This window comes from Periplaneta americana, chromosome 4 (assembly GCF_040183065.1).
Source record: "Periplaneta americana isolate PAMFEO1 chromosome 4, P.americana_PAMFEO1_priV1, whole genome shotgun sequence".
Lineage (NCBI taxonomy): Eukaryota > Metazoa > Arthropoda > Insecta > Blattodea > Blattidae > Periplaneta > Periplaneta americana.
In genome coordinates this window covers 160,120,552-160,141,588 of record NC_091120.1, presented here as the reverse complement: position 1 = coordinate 160,141,588, position 21,037 = coordinate 160,120,552, and the positions used below count along the sequence as shown (strand labels likewise).

Genomic DNA, 21,037 nt, shown 5'->3' with positions numbered 1-21,037 from the left:
CCAGATGAGCACTAGTGAATAACCGCAAATGGCAAATGATGAATAATTGGAACAGACTATGTTTTGGGGCTCTATGCAATGATATAGCATTGTGTACTATATATTATGTGGTTACTATTATGGTTTTCGGTCCAATAATATTAAATTTAAGAACTGGAATAAAAATATAAATTTCTTGAGAAATTTTTTAATATTCAAGAATATTTTATATAAATGTATAACTAGGTCTTGTTAACGGTTTGATTTTTCATTATCGGTACAAATTTGTTTTATAATTACTCGCAAGGGGCTACATTGTAAGAATAATGTAGTAAAATGTATGCAAGTAATTGCTCAAAATTAAACTGTTCAGTTAGTCCTAGTTTTAATTTAGAAACTTATTTCTAGCACTGAATAAATAATATATATTTTATGCTAATTTAAGCGTAGTAATTTTTGCGACAATGTTATGATGTTTCTACTATATTTGGTCAATTTCATTTGGCCACTTCCAAGTATCCAGTGCACATCTTTCCATAACTTTCACTTCTGATTCTGTTTTATCCGTTTTTCTTCACTACCCCTGAAAAATAAGTTTCTTTATATTTCACAATAACGTACTACTTTTTGCGATAGATATCTTCTTCTAATGTAGTGATAGCACTAGGTTAAGAACTAGGCCCATACATTACTTTCAAACAGTCTATGTTTCCTGAATCAGTGTCAGATACAAGTGACATTACACCTGAGTCAATTTCTGTTTCGCTCTCAGATAGTTTTTCTTTTATTTTTTGTTTGTCTCAGAGTTCTCTTCTTTGTAGTTTCTTTCTCTTTTTTTTTCTTTGCGTATACATCTTCTTTACGCTGTTTCTTCACGTTTTACTTCTCTTCCTTTATTTTTCTTTTATCATGATACTCTTTCCACTCTTTAGAAGTTACTGCAAATGGAATATCAGGAAGGGTTCTTTTTATATTATTTCATTATTATTATTATTATTATTATTATTATTATTATTATTATTATCATCTTCTACTTTTGGCCAATGCAAATCACTTTTTCAGACAGTTTCTGATGTCACATTATTTGATGGTCCTGTAGTATTTAGTTCATTAATACAACTTCCATCAACATTATTGCTTGGACTGATACTTTGGATACCATTTCCAATCTCCATATTACTTTCAACACTTCCAATCTCAGATGGTTCTGCAACAATCATATCATTAATAATACTTCTTAGTCGAGGTCATCACTTGGAATAATACTTTGGATTCCATTTACAGTAATTCTATTAGTTTCAACACATCCATTCTCCACATTATTTCCATCGCAACATTCTTCAAAATCCATTGCAGCATTTCTATAAGAATCTACAGATTCACTATTATTAGGAACCAAAAAATTGACATGAGTATCTTCTACTATTGCAACATTTCTCTGAATATTTACAAATCTATGATTATTTGGAACCAGAGGATTGCTCTGGATGATATCCAAAGCTCTGAATATAACTTTTGTGTTCTTTATTTTCACAAAAGGATGTCTTTTTAGAAAAAATTCCTGCCATTTTTGCCCTGGGCGACCACCATTAAATGGGTTATTTCGTTTAATGTCTTTCATAACCTTCTGAACTGAGTCTTTAACTTCGTCGGGATGCATGGCAATCCCAATTTGGCTTCAGTTTTCGAACCGGCCTTCCTCTTCTTTCGTTAATGTAGCTGTGGGACCCATTTTTCGCTCCAATGGTACTTTTCCATGTAATTTATTTATTAAAGTAGCTTTTGGAATTGTTAAATTCTTTGGTAGCCGTATTGTTACTGATTTGATTTCTACGTGTTAATTCTACAGCTGCATAGAGATCTCCTTCGCTATATTGAAAATATCTGTATGTTTTATTCTTTTTATTTCCTTCATGCGCATTTTGAGCTGATTTGCAGAAAAGTAAATTTAAAGGATTTAAATTGTTAATTTAAACTCATTTGAATACGAACCAGTAAATGTCTCTAGCCTCCAGTGAATGACCACCCAACTTTGGACCATGGTCATTTACTGGTACGAGTTCGTTTTTCGATCATTCACTACCACATACATATGAAACAACAGTCACAGATTTTGAATTTCGTGCTTAGAAATAAAAATAACGCATATGACGATATCACCAGTAAATGACCAAAGTAGTCATTCATTATTCAGATCCAGTGAATAACCACCCACGTTATTTATACAGCTTTGTTGTTAGAATTAACCTTTTTACTGAAATCATTATTTAAATACATATATAATTAATTCCTTGCTTAATATCTAAGAAAAATAACAAATAATTGCATTAAAAGGCTGCTATATGAATCGTTGTCATTAGTATTACCTTATTAGGAGTGCAAGCAGGATTGCACATTTGATGCACACCTGAAGAAAACTGTCATATTTTATACACAGTTACGTGATTCTGAGTGACCACTGAGAGAGAATATTTCAAAACATAGTTGATCTTCTGTAATTCGGAGTTTCAGATTGTTTTTTGCAGCCCTGACTCCTATTTTAAACAGATTTTTTTACAAGATGGTCATTTACTGGATCCGGTCATTCATTGGTGCAACCACCCTATACCAATTCTACTTAAGCCTTCATTAATAATCCACAGTGGAACTATATAAAACATCATAAGATTTGTTCCAAATATTTACGCAGATAAAGCATGGAGGGAGAGGAAGGAGAGGAAGGGAGAAGTCAACGAACTTGAAGGGGGAAGTTTCAACGAACGGAATCAGCAGTAGCTATTATTCAATCATGTGTACAGTAGAGCGTCTCGTTTAGGCACAGTTAAAACATAAACAAAGTTCAGGTAACGTGTGGGGGGAGGACGAGCCGTACGATAAACACGAGGGATGCACAAGGTTTTAATTACAACATTTATAGCGGAGCATTAATTGAAATTATAATATTTTCCGAAAACACGCAAAACAAAAGAACACAAATTTCATAACGTTATCATATACACATTTTAACAAACAAGCGATTATAACATTGAAATAATTCAATATAACAAATCAAATTTTGCTACTTATATGATGTTGCTTTCAAGCAGAATTTTTTTACGGTCATGAATTTCATTCTCTGTATTGATTAACATAATATCACCGTCTTCGTGGCCGAATTAACAAAACTACAGTATATTGGTCTGATATGACAACACTATTTCCTAAACATAATTGTCCCTTCTCAATAAGCCAATGGGTGATATTTTGTTAGTAATGCAGAGAATGAAATTCATGACCGTATAAAATGCTGTTTGAAAGCAATATCATATAAGTAGCAAAATTTGATTTGTTATATTCAGGGCCGGGTATTTATGGAGATCGCGAAAATCACTACATAATAAATATACAATAGATTTTTACTAATCTTTGCGAATTAAGTGATTCTGATTAATAATATGCGGATAAAACAATCACAAAAAATCGCCAAAGAGAGTTCTAATAGCGAAATATTGAAAGTGTTAAGGGAAGACTCCACTGAAAATCATGAAAATTTTTCCAACTTTTTTTAGCTATTTCACTTATTCAGAATTTATATTTTCATACCCCAAATGGATTCAGCTCAATTCTGATTAAAAATACTCGTATGTTTACACTTTTTAAATTAAAGCTGGAAGGGGGCATGGAATTTAAAGAGCTGTCAAAATTGTTTTTCATCGAAGAATTCTTTTTTAAAATTTCTGATTACAAATCTAGTAACTTTTTATTGGCTCCCTGAAGTTACTAGATGAATGTAGCGGAGGAGAATATTAATTTACATAAATATTCATTTTATTTTCAAATCTATTTTTCTGTGTTCATTTTTGTTGATTCAACACCAACTTTCTTATGCCAAATATTAATCAATCTGGATGAAATTTTTACTGCAAGTATTTATGAGGTAGCTGCATGTTTCTATGCATTTATTTTGTGAGAAATGCTGCTAGTTTATTTTATTAATATTATTCTTAATGCTGCTAGTTTATTTTATTAATATTTTCTTAATAAAATAAACTAGCAGCATTTCTCACAAAATAAATGCATAGAAACATGCAGCTACCTCATAAATACTTGCAGTAAAAATTTCATCCAGATTGATTAATATTTGGCATAAGAAAGTTGGTGTTGAATCAACAAAAATGAACACAGAAAAATAGATTTGAAAATAAAATGAATGTTTAAGTAAATTAATATTCTCCTCCGCTACATTCATCTAGTAACTTCAGGAAGCCAACAAAAAGTTACTAGATTTGTAATCAGAAATTTTAAAAAAGAATTCTTCGATGAAAAACAATTTTGAAAGCTCTTTAAATTCCACGCCCCCTTCCAGCCTTAATTTAAAAAGTGTAAACATACGAGTATTTTAATCAGAATTGAGCTGAATCCATTTGGCGTATGAAAATATAAATTCTGAATAAGTGAAATAGCTAAAAAAATTTGGAAAAATTTTCATGATTTTCAGTGGAGTCTTCCCTTAATTTGAGGGCTGCAGGTTTTTTTTTTTTTTTTTTTTTTTAATGAATGTGTTAAATACAGTCTCAATCCAAATCCAAATATTCTCAATTGGCCATACTGCACCTTTACCAGAATCCAACGAATCTTTAATGCTAATTATTTGGGAAGTAATATTCATACTGAGTTAATACTCTAAATCCAAAATAATTATTGCATTTTCCAAAATTTCCATTAATCTTCGCCAAGAGTACAAATCTATCTCCAACAATCTCCGCCGACCCCAATATTAAAAAAACACAAATGATAAAATTCATCTTCATAAATACCTGCCCCTGGTTATATTCATTAACTTCAACGTTACAATGGCTTTTTCGTTAAAATGTGTATTTGATAACGTTGTGCAATTTGTGTTCTTTGTTTTGTGTGTATTTTTAAAATATGATTTCAATTAATGCTTCGTCATAAATGTTGTAACTAAAACCTTGTGCATCCCCACATGTTACCTGCACTATGTTTACGTTTTCACTGTGCCTAAACGAGACGCTCTACTGTATTTGTAGTGACATATCTACTTCCGCAAAGCGAATTTCGATCTCGGCAAACTTGAACTGAACATAGCGCTAGAGCACGATGCAGAGTGCACACGAACTTGTGCTTTTGTTTAGTTCTATTCGTTACTGTACCCTCAAGTCAAACCCACAACGAATTTTTACATATGTTAGGGTTGATAAGTTTATAAATATAATTTTTCATTTCGCGTGTCCTTCGCATTAATTATCTACACGCTGTGCCTCTATGAATGGTGTGAAATGATTTCGAGCTTGTAACTCTGTGACAATGTAATTTAGCACGGCTACAAAATATTCGATCTGATTTCATTGAATTTCTTTAATGAAATTACATTTTTAATTTGATATATAATTTAATAATCATAACAAAATGAATGCTAATAAGAATCAATGCCTCAGCAAAACAAAATAATTTAATTACTATATACAAATTAAACGTTTGCTAATCCACCTGAACAGCAAAATAGTAGTAGTAGTAATAATAATAATAATAATAATAATAAATTAAATTTAAGGAAAGAACTAATATGGTCTAATTATTATAACTAATTTAATTAACATACTCAATTTACTATTTCATTCTGGCGTGTGTCTGGTTGATTAATTCTATGGTAAAAATCAATATTTTCATTTATAATGACTTGAAAGACATATAAATGTCGAAAAAGCAAAATAGAGCTATACTTTTCATTTTATTTCCGACTTATGCATCGGACCTAAATCCAATTTATATTTATTATTCCAAATGCATTCATTATTTCGTTTATCGCACACGTCACCCCCAGACTGATTAAATTGTTTCTATTAAATATTAAGATTGACATATTCGCTAACATTCGACAATCTCATCATTGCTGCGACGGTCCTGAGGATTTGAGGCAAATGTGTCAAAGTGTGCCAACGATGATCGTTTGGTTGGACGCCAGAACACAGAGACTACCCCATAGACAAGGATAGTAAATAGTAATACTATTTACTAAGGTTAAAAATTGCTGTCAATACTCATCAATAATAGAAATGGAAGTAAAACTGCTAATTTAATGCATGGGTATTTAAATAAAATATCGAGTCTGCTTTCAAAAAAATTGAAACTTAGAATTTATAAAACAATTATATTACCAGTTGTTCTTTATGGACTCTCACTTTGAGAAAAGAACAGAGGTTAAGAGTCTTCGAGAATGAAGTTCTTAAGAAAATATTTGGGGTTAAGAGGGATGTAGTTACAGAAGAATGGAGAAAGTTACACAATGCAGAACTGAACGCATTGTATTCTTCACCAAACATAATTAGGAACATTAAATTCAGACGTTTGAGATGGGAAAGGCATGTAGTACGTATGGATGAACCCATAAATGAGTATAGAATGTTAGTTGGGAGACCTGAGAGAAAATATATTTGGGAAGACCGAGACGTAGATGGGAGGATAATATTAAAGTGGATTTGAGGGAGGTGGGATATAATTGCAGAGACTGGATTAATCTTGCTCAGGATAGGGACTGATAGCGGGCTTATGTGAGGGCGGAAATGAACCTGCAGGTTCTCTAAAAGCCATTTGTAAGTAAGTAACTATGATCTTTAATAAATAACGCATTTATTTTAAGTGAGATGCAACTCAGAATATTTTTAGAAGACTCTGGGATACGTCAAACCTTATATCTTCAAAATAATATTTTTATGAAAACATTTTTAATTTTAGTACACATAAAATAGTGATATCTATTTCAGCATTTGACATTTTAAAATCTATTATAACAGTGTTATTAAATTTTACACAGATACAACTAATATTTCAGTCAATAAACAAATTCTTTGATTTTGAACGAAAAATTCACTTACTAGGTTTTAAAAATTTTCCTAGCCCTCCTATATAATTTGGGAATAGCTAAAACGGAATGCAATAGTACAATTTGTTATAAACATTGTTAAAATACCCTCCTTCTACATCGACGCATCCTATGATCCTATATTTCATGTTTTGGCGTACACTGTCGAAAACGCTTGGAATGTTTAGTAGTCGTTCACATTCATTTAGGATCGCTCTCTCAGAACGTCAACATTAGGTACAAAAGTTGCACAAACTATGGATTTTAAATGTCCCCAGACACAAATATTCATTCGACTTAAATCTGGTGATCGGGCAGGCCACTTAATAGATCCTCCTCGACCAATCCATCTTTACGAAAAACTGTGATTCAGATGACGACGAACTCTAAAATTAAAGTGAACTGGAGTGACATCACGCAGGTACCATATTCTGCGAATCATGTCCAGAGATACATCATCCATTAAATTATGCAATTAATTTCTGCGAAACTACCGATATCTGTCACTTCACTCATTGAACACATTTTTCTTACTATGTAAATAACCAAAGGAAAACAAATCTCATGCCCTATTGTAAAGAAAAAGTTACAACATGAAAGAAATAGAGTTGACTACTCTTCAGGAGACAATGTAAGGAGAAACTCCTTACTAACTCTTAAAATGAGCATTTTCAGGACCATGTTCAGCCACAGAATAGTGTGTCCTCGTCCTTACCGTATCAGATTCAGAGAAACTTGAAGATACCTTTAGCTTAGTGAAAATTATCGAGCACGACTTTCCCCGTTCACGTTCCTTTCAGATCTTTGAAACTTCCATATGATTCAAAGGATTACTTGCGCTTTTGAATCCCATAGATAATTCATGGTGACCTATATTAAAATTCAAGTGGGTGTAGGTGAATTTGTGATCGACAAATATGGTGTTTGGTGGTAGGATTTCACGGATTACTCGGATTTCTCCATCAGAATTCCAGCATTGCTTCATTATCCATCAATCTACTCAGTCTAAAAATACAAGAGACTAGCTGTCTAGAATTTCATCATTTTCCAGAATAAAACTATGGTGAAAGAAATTGGCTAAAGTTTCAGCTTACTTTTCTAGGTCACTGATTTGGTGTTACCAGGTTTTGAACTCGAATTAGGCCTACATTATACACAAATTCATGAAACCAATTGAATTGATGTTGCAGGCGGGTCTGCACGGACTCACGGGCCACATAGAGTTCAACGAGGGTAAACGAAGCAACTTCAAACTGGACCTGCTGAAACTGAAACGTGAGGAGCTGCGGAAGGTGGGGCAGTGGAGCCCAACCTCTGGTATCAACATCACTGACTCCACAGCCTTCTACGAGACCAGCGTCACCAACATCACGCTAGTCGTCATGACGCGAGAGGTCAGTGCCACAAGAGCATTCTTTGTCACGACATACTTATGTGTACGACAAATTCGTCTATACAAACGGTTCCCATGCACGACAGACTCGCATTCGACAGACACGCATATTTGGTAGGCTTCCTCACAGACAACGGTCTCGAGAACACTCGACAGATTCCAGCATACGCAACAGGCTCTAGCACACGCGACAGTCTGAAAAACACGCAACAGTCTTAAAGGCAGTCTGGAGCACACGTGACAGCTCTAGCACACACTACAGTCTACAGCACAAGCGGTAAACTCGAATATAATCGACAGTCTCGAACACAAGCGACGGTCTCGAGCACACGCGACAGTCTCAAGCACACGCGACAGACTCGAGCACATACAACAGTCTCGAGCATACACAATAGTTTCGAGCACACACGTTTGTTTCTAACACATTTCACAGTCTTCAGCACACGCAATAGTATCGAACAGACGCGACAGTCTGGAGCAGATTTGACAGTCTCGAATACACGTCATATTCTGGAGCACACTCGACAGGCTGAAACACACTCGACAGGCTCGAAGACACGCAATAGCCTCATATATACGAATATAATAAAAAATCATGAATGAAAATCACACATACGACTATGAACAGAGTAAACTCACATAATATAGCCCTATGTGTATTTATTCACACTGCATATGGGTATATACCCGGTGGCAGTAATAACTAATTACACTCAATAATGACAATTAATAATAAACACAATTAATAAAAAACATTAATAATTAATAATAATGATAAATAATAATAATGATATTAATAATAATAATAATAATAAGCATCCTAAATAAAATGAATCACGATCACTTAAAATAACATTTAAAGTAAATCTAATTTCTATCTTAACCCTAAGTTCACACCTGCACAAGTACATTTCGGCACTACACTTATTTCGCTGTCAACTCACTCATTGCATTGATTCTATCCTGATTTCACTAACACTTCAAAACCATTTCACTGTTCAAATACTTTGCACAGCCATTATGAACTATAGAACTTCATTGACACAAACACACTTCACTCACACTACACACTTCACTGACACAACACACTTCCTCACTGATACAACACTTCAAATAACAAAATACCAATTACACCCTTTAAATAGTGTGCATACGATAGACATTCATATTCAGCAGATGCAAGATATATATGCGACATCTTTCCTAAATAATATTTCACGGTATTAGTTAATTGTAATTACAGTTGACTGGAATCCGCCGAGAATCGTATCATGCTGAAAATTCACATCATGCACTCGCATTTTTCTTTCCAGAGGAGGGGTCCAAAGGCTAGCACGGTATCCTAGGATTTATTGTGCTTTATCACTCCTGTTCTGTGAATGATGTTTGTCGCCGGAAGGTCGCGCTCTTTTACGTTATATCCGGGCTATGGTAATAATGACAATGGCACGTGAAGAAATGATGGCGAAATGAATCCGAGGTCCAACGACGAAACTTATCCAGCAATTCTGCTTCAATTGGTTGGAAAACCCCCAATAAGGTTTTGAACTCGGACCCGATTTTTTCGCAATTAGACATGCTAACCGTTACTCCATAGTGGTGGACAGATACTCGCATAGGGTCATTCCGAAAGTAATGTCTCCTATTTATTTTCATGGAAACTACAACAGATAGAGAGAGCATAGTAACACAGTTAAATAGAACAAGGTTTCAACTACATACAGTTATTTTTCCACATAGGCCTAATCATCACCATTCATTACACATTTTTGCCAGCGATGAACAACAGCCTGCATGCTGCGCTCGTAAAAATTTGAATCAGCAGAGGCAAGCCAATTTCTTATAGCTTCCTTGTCTGGAAAATGTTGTCCACGTAGTCACATAGTCCATCCTTCATATGCTCAAAGAGATGGAAGTCTAAAGGCTCTAAATCCGGACTAAACGGTGGATGTGGTAGGACAGTCCAGCCAAATTTTGCAACGTGCTCAATTGTCGCGAAACTGGCAGAGGGTCTCACGTTTTTTCATTGCAAGCGAAAGGTTTTCTTCACTGGCCTGACTCTGGAAATTCGGTCTTACAGCTTAGCCAGCATCTTCTTTTAACGCTCAGTTTTGACAGTTTCTCCGGGCTCCAGGACATCCAAAAGAATCACACCTCGCCTATCCCAAAGGACTGTCATTTTCGCCACTGTTGAAACGCATTACCCACCGCCTCACAGTGCTCTCATCCACTGTATGGTCTCCGTACACCTTCAGCAAGCGTCGTTGGATGCCAATGGATGCAATTTATTCGGCAGTGAGGAATTCAATAACACATCTCTGTTTCTTACGGACCTCTATGTCAGATACCATTTTGGTAGATTGTCCTCCTGCCGCTATTTGTCGCATGACAACCAAATTAATAGGACATTAGCGTGAAGGTTCAAACTTCATTAGGCCTACATTACTAACATCCTGCTTGACGTTATAAGTCAGCACAAAAAATTGGAGGCATTAATTTCGGAATGAAGCATATAAATACTATAGAGTAGCACAATGATGTCAAAGCAAGCGCATTTTTCTGACCTTGACGTCGTGCGCGGGCATTAAGCGCTAGGTATGCTAGGAGGAATAAGCAGCCTGTTGGATTAAGAAAACAGTCATGCACAAACTTCAAACTGAACGTGAAATTTTATGTCGTTATTTTTATATGGCTTCTTTCTGTTTGTTATTTTCTATATTGTCTGTAAAACAAAAGTACTAACACCTATTTCTTAGCCTAATATTGGAGTTGTATTTTAAACGTTAATAACATAATAAAGAGTAAAGAAGGAATATTCACACAAATTCCATAATAACTACAACTATACTGTACTAATTGAATTAAACATATCATTCATAAAGAAAGTGTTATCCCAAAGAAAGACATTGAATATGACATAAGTTGAAATTGATATTGATGGTATCTTTAGCCTTATAAAAGTAATCAAAACAATATTATAGTACAAAGCAAAGTTGCCTAGGTATATGTTTTAACTGTAATTAATATTATATAATAAAACTCTTATCGCATTATGCGTTTAGGTGATATTGGTGCGCAACTGTCTGTTATCAGAATATTAAATTATCTCGAAATCTGTTCAAGCTATAGAGCTGACGTTTTACCAACATATAGGCACATATCTTTTGTTTGTGATGTAATAGTATTTGCTTTGTTAATTCATTTCCTTACAAACATTTTCCATGCTAATATTTTCAAACATTTTAATACACTATCTTCAGTAATACGTATTTACGATATATTAGATTTACGAAAGCATTTTTTTAGTTCCTGTAGGGCTACTAAACAAACATCTGAAAATTTTACTTTTCTGTAAAAAAGTTCAGAAAATATTCCTTTTCAATAAAAAAAAAGCAAACTTGTTAAAAATGAACATTAAAATTAAAACGTACATTCTTATAATGTACTTAAACTTCTCAGGCAAATCTAAAAATTAACATGGATACAGTTTTAATAAGTTCTCTTCCCTTTATCCATTATAACTCCCTGTATATAGCTCGACCAAGCGGCATATACTACCTCTTTCGTCTGTCTCTTTCCTTTCTTCTGTAAAGCGCTCAGGCTCTCCTAGGCTCTAAAGCGCGCGCTTGCTCCTATGGGCATCAGTTGACATCACTGGAGTAGCATATACGTCAGATAGCCATACTTATAAATTACTCATGTGTAATAAAATTATCAATCATTACGGGTAAAAGCATGGAGGGCACTTCACTTTATTATGAAAAAGGCTAGCCCCAAATCGAGGGAAATAGCATATTTAACGTTAGTGCGACCGTTAATGGAATACGGAACTACATGTTGGAATCCTTATAGAATATATCAGATAAATTTCTTAGAAAGAATCCAGTATAGGGCAGCTAAATTTGTTAAAGGTAAAAGAGAAGACGGAAATGATACGATAAAAGAACATACATTGGAAAACAGACGTAGAAAAACTAGAATAACATCATTGTATAGAGCACATCTAGATAAAAAAAAGCATGGGTAGACATAACGGCTCGGTTAGAGAAGCCAACGTATTATGGTAGGAACGATCATGATTTTAAAATCAAATGTAGGAAACAGGAAACGGATGTAGGTAAATTCTCATTTTTAAATAGAACTATAAATGATTGGAATGACCTACGTGCAGCGGTCTTTGAGGGCTGTCCTTCCTTAAGGAGATTCAAGAATAACTTGAAAATTGTGTATAAAGTGTAAATTAAAATTAAGGTGACATTTATTTTTTAAGGTGGCATGTATTTATTTAGCCTGACGAGTTACTCCCTTGGTTTTAATTGTAAATTATTTAGAAATAGCGTGTAAGAGAGTCTTAGACTATAAGGGCCCTATTCATACACATTCTTAGCGCGGGCTTTCGGTGGATGATCAGCGAACTAACGTTTTTCGTATTCATAAACCAGTGTTAGCGATATGATATGATATGAATCCTGTTTAGCACGCTCGTAGCGCGGGCTAGCGAAATGTCTATGAATAGCACCCTTTATGTTTAGTTTAAATGTAGTTCTGTTTATAAGTATGGATAAGGGTGTAATTATTTCTCTTACTGAAACTGTTGTATCAGTGAAGCGAGGTGAGTCAGTGAAGTTATGGTTTTACAGTGCAGTGAATAGTTCCGATCAGTGATAATTTATAGTGTCAATGAAATATGTTCTATAGTGTCAGTGAAATATGTTATTTAGTGTCAATGAAATGTGTCATATTGCCACTACAATGAGTGAGATGAGAGTAAAGTGAAAGATTATTATCAGTACCAATGTGAAACTTATGTAGGGCCTATACATATGTAGGTTGTAATGTAAAATTAGGTTCACTTATTAATTAGGTTATTTTATGTATTATTATTATTAATTGTAATTATTATGTATAATTGTATTGTGTATTCTTATTGTATTGTGTATTGTAATTTTATTGTGTACACCACTGCCACCGGGTGCTTGTCCACTTGCAGTGCAAATAAATACATACATACATAAAATAATTTCATAATAATAGCCTAGATTACAGACTTGAAAAAAATGAAGGTTTAATTAATATGACACCTAAATCAATATGTTAATTAAGTTGGACTTAACTTAATTAACATTAAGTCCAACCGTAGCTGAGAAAGTTCTCATCAGAAAAGTGGACTATGATTCTATACCGAAGAAATCCTGTGAGAATTGTGGTGAACAAAACAGATCCGAGTACATCACCTTCCCTGAAATTCCCATTTAATTGTTGTTTCATTAGCAACATATTTTCACTTCTCGTCTTTTAGTAGTGTTTCAAGTATCAAATTATGATTAAATAAAGAAATATCAATGCCATTCTTCGAGCAGTTGTCTTTCCTCTGACACAGCCATTACATCTTTGCTCTATTACGTCACAGAATCCTTTCGAAATCGAATCTCGATCTCTTGGAAAGAAATCGTCAGATTATATTACAGTTGATCCACTCGAAGATTTCAAAGATTGAAAATAACACTTGTCTGGGCGTTAAGTTAGATGAGGCATTTTCCTCAACAGTAAAAGAAGACATAAAAATGTCGTTACCTTATTATGAAGACGTCTTTAATTCATTGTTTGTAATCTGGAGCTAGCTCGCAGTCTGATGTCTTATTAAAAGCGGGAGCGGATGATGTATATCGCAATTACAGTCTCTCTTAAATTACAGCTGCAAATGAGCACAGAGGGACGGAGGAAACTTTCTGATGTGTTTCTTCATTATTTTTATTCTACTTTCGAAAAAAGAAACACTATACCTTCTCATAATCAGGATTAATTAACTGAAACTAATATCCAACTGTCTGCTACAAGACTAAATAACACTTCGTATGACATAAAACTCTTTACACAAGTTTTATGTATTCGAGAATAAATTGCCAATATGGTGTTTCGAACTTCTGAAATGCAAGTTCATTGCAAGACGGAAGCTGCTTACTTCAAAATAACGAAATTGTTGGATGATATGAATGTGTCTGAAGTAGGGAAATAGGAAGTATCATCATTTCGCTTGCCTGCAGTGCCTTTCGGACTGAGGCAACTGGTATGGTGCTCAGAAACAGAGGCGCCACGAAAAACACATTTTAAAACTTCAGAGCACGAATTCATCTTGAAATACAGTCAACTCTGGATATAGTGAACTCGGTTATAGTGAACATTCGGCTATAGTGAACCTAAATCGTTGGTTCCGAACCGCATACATTAAAAAGTACATTAATATTTCCGTTTATAGTGAACCCTCGCTTCGGTTATAGTGAACCTTGTATCCTGACAAATTCCTATTTGAAGTCAGATCTTCTTGTATAAAATTGATAGAATGTTTTGAGAACAACATTCTAAATTTCTTACTCCTTTAGTCAAAGGACAAAGATAGGATTAGTGATTCCTAGACAATGAGCTGTACTGTAAATCCAAGCAACCCGTGATGAACTTGCCTCACTCCACCGTCGAAGGGTTGACATTCTGTTCTCAGGCACACTACTCTACTGTTATTTCTAATCCTCCACCGTCAAAGGGTTGCCTTTTGTTCTCAGAAACATTTCTATTAAGACGGATAGCATCGAAACAACGGAAAATGAAATTGCCATCTTTTATTAAAAGGAGACGGAATTATGTCCAGAGCATAAATGAAAGTAAGATTTCGATGACTTCCAAACTCCATCAACCCTCTCCCAGTTTCCACGAAGTGACCGGGAAATTCCAAGGCTGAGTACGCAGCCACACCATAACAGCGTTTGTCATTTCTACATGATCCAGTGTTTCAACAGTGAATGTACCGCATAAAAATGTCGAAGCGTAAAGCGTTTTCTTTGTAAGATAAGGCGAATATTTTAAGTGACACTGAACGTGGTCTTTCGCAAGCGGACGTGGGTCGACAGCATAGTTTAAGTAAATCAACTGTGAGTAACAGTATACAGTGTAATCCATTCCACAAAAATGAAATATTTTATTTTCTTGTTCACAATTTCATTCATTTCCGTCATTTAAGGTTAGGAGAGGGAGAGTTAGACTATATTTACTTCTATTAATAACGACGTAGTGAGGTGTCCTTTTTAATCTACCAAGGTAATCATTGTTTCTTCCATTTACACAAACCCATTATAAAAGAGTAAGAAATAAAGAACATAGAAACGTAGAATTGTGATCTTGCAAGTTCCAAGTAGGGCATACCCAAGTTCCACGTGAACTTGAATAAAAATTACATTTTCAAGATTAACAATACAAGTAGAATACACTCGAACGTTGGAATTGTGGCCTTAATTATGAGTTCAGAAGTTGCTACAACATTTTTCCACAGGAGAAGCCGTACGTGATGGTGAAAGAGGACAGCAACCTGACTGGCAACGCGCGCTATGAGGGCTTCTGCATCGACCTCCTCAAATGGATCGCCAACCAGGTGGGCTTCCGCTACGCCATCCGTCTCGTGCCGGATCACATGTACGGCGTCTTCGACCCAGAGACCAAAGAATGGAACGGCATTGTCAGGGAGCTTATGGAAAAGGTAGGCACAAATGTTATACAGGGGAGAGGAATATTTAAACGAAAAGCACATTAAAAATTTGTATCTTGGGAAAATAGTTACATTAAAACTCAATACTGAGACTAATAATTCTCTTATATCTTTATTTATTTCTAATCAATACTCACCAGACTATATATATATATATATATATATATATATTTATTTATTCATTTTTTCATTGACTCATTCGTTGATTCCACTGATTCATTCGTTCATTCATTTGCTCATGCATACATTCTTTCGTTCATTCAACAATTCATTTTTCCGTTCGTTCATTCATCATTCACCCGTTCATGCGTTCATTCATTCTTCCGTTCTTTAATTAATTCATTCATCCGTTCGTTTGTTTGCTCGTTCATCCGTTCGTTTCTTTGTTTGCTCATTCATCCGTTCGTTTGTTTGCTCATTCATCCATTCGTTTGCTTGCTCATTCATCCGTTCGTTTCCTTGCTCATTCATCCGTTCGTTTGTTTGCTCACTCATCCGCTCGTTTCTTTGTTTCCTCATTTATCCGTTCGTTTGCTCATTCGTAAGTTCGTTTGTTTGCTCATTCATACGTTCGTTTGTTTGCTCATTCATCCGTTCGTTTGTTTGCTCATTCATACGTTCGTTTGTTTGCTCATTTATCCGTTCGTTTGTTTGCTCACTCATCCGTTCGTTTGCTCATTCATAAGTTCGTTTGTTTGCTCATTCATACGTTCGTCCCTTCATTGATTCGTTTGTTCGTTCATTCGTTCAATGATTCGTTCGATCATACATCCATTGATTCATTCATTAACCAATTCTCTCGTTCACTTATTAATCGATTCATTCATTGAGTCATTCGTTGATTCATTCATTGATTCCTTCATTTCTTCCTTCGTTCAATCATTGATTCATTCATTAGTTCATTCATTATTTGTTCGTTCATATATTGATTCGTTCGTTCATACATTGATTCTTTCGTTCATTGATTGAGTCATTCGTTCATTGATCCAGTGATCTATTCGTTCATTAATACATTAATTCTTTCATTGATTTATTCATTGTTTAATTGATTGATTCATTTATTTATAATCAACATCGTCGTCATCATAAACATCATCTTCGCGATCTGAATGCCATTGACAATTCCGACTTCTCGAGATTCTTTTCGTTATTTTTTTTTTGTCGACTTAGCCATATTTGTTTGATCAGAATTATAATACATAGATATTTTAGCATCTCTTGAATTTCCTATGTATTTACCACGTTCCTTCCAATTTCTCCCACAGTGAGGTTATTTCCTTGCTGTCTCGCAGCCAACAGTTATCGCGGCCCTGGTAGGTCGTGAGACATTTCCGAGAACAATGAACGCCTAGGTAGAGTTAACGGAGCATGTAATATCAACATGTTTCTTTGGATATTACTGCAATTATTATTGTCACATAGTCATTCATGACATCTTCATCTTCTACGTACCAAGTACTGAGCTAGACCGAAGTTCGTACATAGAACCAAGGACCCGGGTTCGATCCTCGGCATCAGAGCGAATTTTTCGCCTCTAATAATCATTAGCAACAATAGTTTTATTAATCTGGCAAACGCCTGCTTCCACATGGCGTTAGCAGTATTCATCAAAAGAGTGCATTACACCCTTATTTCAACTAAAACAACAAAATCTAAACAAAAAATACATCATAAGCGCACCTCAGATAATATCAAAAGGTACACGAATTTTCCGTCCTATTTATACAGACTTCAAACTGTCTACCGCTACCTTACGTCCGTACGTACAGCAGTAAAGGTTAGTTTAAAAAGAAAATTGTAAGAGCTCTTGTAATGGAGTTACTTGAAATTAGTTCCAAATACATTATTAATCTCGTTAATTTGTTGGCAAGTTAAGCGAAACGACTTCTTTTTAAAAACTGCAGTCTATTAATCTCTCTTCTCGTATACTACTCTTCCTGACATGTCATGTTTAATGTAACTTATGCATCTTTTTTCCCGCTTCCTTTTGTGCTGCTTTTTTGCTGGCACCTCGAATTTTTAAGTATATTTCTACTTGATACGGTTAAGTGGATTAATGGATGTGACTTATAAAAATTATCTTCAAGATGTTTATGAAAAACTCGGCTCCATTAGTAGTGCGTGGAATATGAGAAATGGGAAGAGCTCATAGTGTAAGGAAAAAGGAATTTTCTTCGACAACGTAAGCTTATACAGGGAGATTCATGAGAATTTACCGCCACATACGGAGCTTATTTCCGAAGACATTCTGAGCAAGAAATATCATATAAATATGTGTCCTAATCTGAATATTTTCAGACTTACTAATTCGAAGTTGTTTGTAAAATACATTTTTCTTTAGTTTTATGAGTAAAAGAACATTACAGATAAAGAATGAACTATTCAGGAGTATAATTTCTTTAATTAGCTAGTATTCTGAAGCTAAAAATGTGTTGTGAACTCCATAGTTACTTCGTACAGAATTTTTTTTTTCGATTTTTAACTACAAAATTACATTTTTCTTACGCATTTATCACAAGAATTGTTACAAATCACGCCACTCTTGTAAATTCTTTAAGATTGTACATTAGGATGGATAGTTAAACTGTAAAGAATCAAGTTCCTAAAGTTCTTTTGCATCGGTTATAAGATATGGATTAATTCTCTGGGGAGATATTAGCAAGTTTAATGCAAAATAAAAATCAAATCAATCAAAAAACGTAATTAGCCTATTATAAAACCCCACGAAAGCCCTAGACCTTTGTTTGTCAATTTACGTATTTTCACTATTTGTAATATTTACATAGACCTAGATCTCTTAGTTTTTGTGCACGATTCCTCAGCAAACTTTTATTTAAAATATGACATACACTATTACAATGCCAGGTCGAAATCAAATGCAAATGTGCCTTATTTTAGATTAAACAAGAGCCATAGAAGTTACAAGATGCAAGTATCTTGGACTTAAATTTTATGTTACCTCAAAATTTAAAATAATTACATAATAAAGCTTTTAAAACTTGATGTACACATGGTTGGTAAAGCATTATTTTTATTCAATTGATGAATTTTAAAATGTTAATTCATGTACGTGGGATGTAACCATAAGCATTAACATGAGCTGCTGCCAGGAAGTCAAATGAAGGATAACAATCGCAAAGGAAGCTTTTCACAGAAAAAGGAGCATCTTCTGCGGTCCTCTGGAAAAATAACTAAGGAAGAGACTAGTGAAGTGCTTTGTATGAGTGTGGCATTGTATGCGGCAGAAACATAGACATTAAGACGAAGTGAAGAGAAGCAACTAGAAGCATTTGAAATGTGTATATGGAGAAGAATGAAAAGTGTGAAGTGGACAGACAGAATAAGAAATTAAGCTGTGTTGAAAAGAATGGGCGAAGAAAGAATAATGCTGAAAATTATCAGGAAGAGGAAAAGGAATTAAAGACATGAAGGCAAAAAAATCTGAAAACCTTTCTAAATGAACAAAAGTGGAAGCATTCGGTCCGAAATATATTTTATATATCTCGATATTAACTCATCTTCAATTGTGAATATTCAGATTTCAAACCTTTCAATAACTTATACCATTTACTTCTAAACTAATTTTCACTTAGATAAAATATACATACTTATTTAAAAAACGCAATTTAAATATTCAAAACTCTTTAATAGGAGAAAAGTAATGAGCATTGGTTTTTACATTTTGGATGAAATAGTACATTATGCAACGAGCCTATAATGGTAGTAATTAAGACGCGAGTATATTTATGAAACGAGCCCCAGCAAGTATTCATATTATTCTTATCTGACTGGGGAGCGGAAGTGACCTTGTGCAATATCTCCTAAATTGTGAGATGTGCGCAGACGCGAAAGTATTGATTTTTTCCGAGGAACAAATGTCATTGATCTTGATATAATCTAGAGAATAAAATGAACATTAATCTTGATATAACCTGGAAATTGATTTAGACATTGAAAAACGAGATGACAAATTGAATTTATTTGAATATTATTTACAATTAACGCTAATTATTATAGTAACAGAACATAACCTTCTGCGACAGTATTTGATTTCCAGCCTCCGTGACGTTTCTCTAGTTGTCTTTCGATTGCATATCCGAGAATAATCGATACTTGCGCCTTCATATTCCTACAATGGTGCTTTCTGATTGGTGGAAAACCTGAACTTTAATGAATAGGTGTACTTTAATGAGGTCCATTAAAGGGCTGCTACCAGGTGTATAATTACTACATTTCGGCATGGTCGAGCATAAAATATATTATGAAACAAAAAAGTAGGCCTGTCTAGAATCTCTTCAGATTTGAAGCAGAAGTCTTACAGTATATTGACATTCCGTAGGGCGTAGATGTTGTATGATTATTCTTATATATTTTTATTTACTAATGAGGTACTTGTCTGACCAGAATTCTGGTGCAAAAGAACTTCTGATGAAATAATCTAGGGTGATATTATTGAAATACTGTTTTCTTTGCAGTATCTAGTTATTCAGGATACTGACACAACACATCGAAATAGGCAGTTTTTTAATTATTATTTCTTAAATTACTATGTACTGATCTGCAAGTTTGGGACATACATACATACATACATACATGCATACGTACATACATACATACATACATGTTCTGCCCATGAGTAGGTCTTTCACTGCAAACCCAGCATTCTCCAATCATTCCTATTTTCTACCTTTTTCTTAGTCTCCGCATATGATCCACATATCTTAATGTTTGCAGTTTTTCTTGGGAAGGTTAAATGCGGTACCTTCCCATTGCCTTCCGCGCACCACTCTCTCTTTCGCGTCTTAATAGATCCCAGGGAGCCCCAGCGTGGAAATGAGGAGAGTGGATTTGACTAATTGGGCCCTCCGGACTTCACCGAAATTCACCGCAAGGATTAAATACCAGTTCTATTAGGGTTTCTGACTCGATCAGAGACAGAGAAATCCCAATTAAGCCTTTTCCCCCCGTTTGGGACTTATGGTTCTATAATAAAATCTAGGGGTAGAGTTTGCAGTCAAATATTTGAACGTTGTTTTTTCATTTATGTTGTGTCAATTTCTACTTTTTACCTTACCATAGTTTTTAAATTTAATTTACACAAAAATGTAGGCCTAATTAATTTCAACAAAATTTTCTTTTAAATGATATAACGCTCAATAAAATCGTTAGCTTTATGTTGAGAGGTCGCTTCGATACCCATATTTTCCGAATTTAGATGGCGGTTGCCTCTTCCCCATTCCCCATTATTTTTTTTATAAAGTTGGCACCT

General features: G+C 34.5%; 1 protein-coding gene across 3 annotated transcripts in view; it reads left to right on the top strand.

The window, feature by feature from the left end:
• The window catches only part of LOC138698374 (glutamate receptor ionotropic, kainate 2), a 546,735-nt gene that overhangs the window by 443,184 nt on the left and 82,514 nt on the right, over window positions 1-21,037 (top strand). For all 3 annotated transcript variants that reach the window (XM_069824247.1, XM_069824245.1, XM_069824246.1), the window contains 2 exons: window positions 8,032-8,235; window positions 15,556-15,759. In XM_069824247.1, coding sequence (XP_069680348.1) covers window positions 8,032-8,235; window positions 15,556-15,759 — 408 coding nt within the window. The remainder of the gene's footprint in view (window positions 1-8,031; window positions 8,236-15,555; window positions 15,760-21,037) is intronic.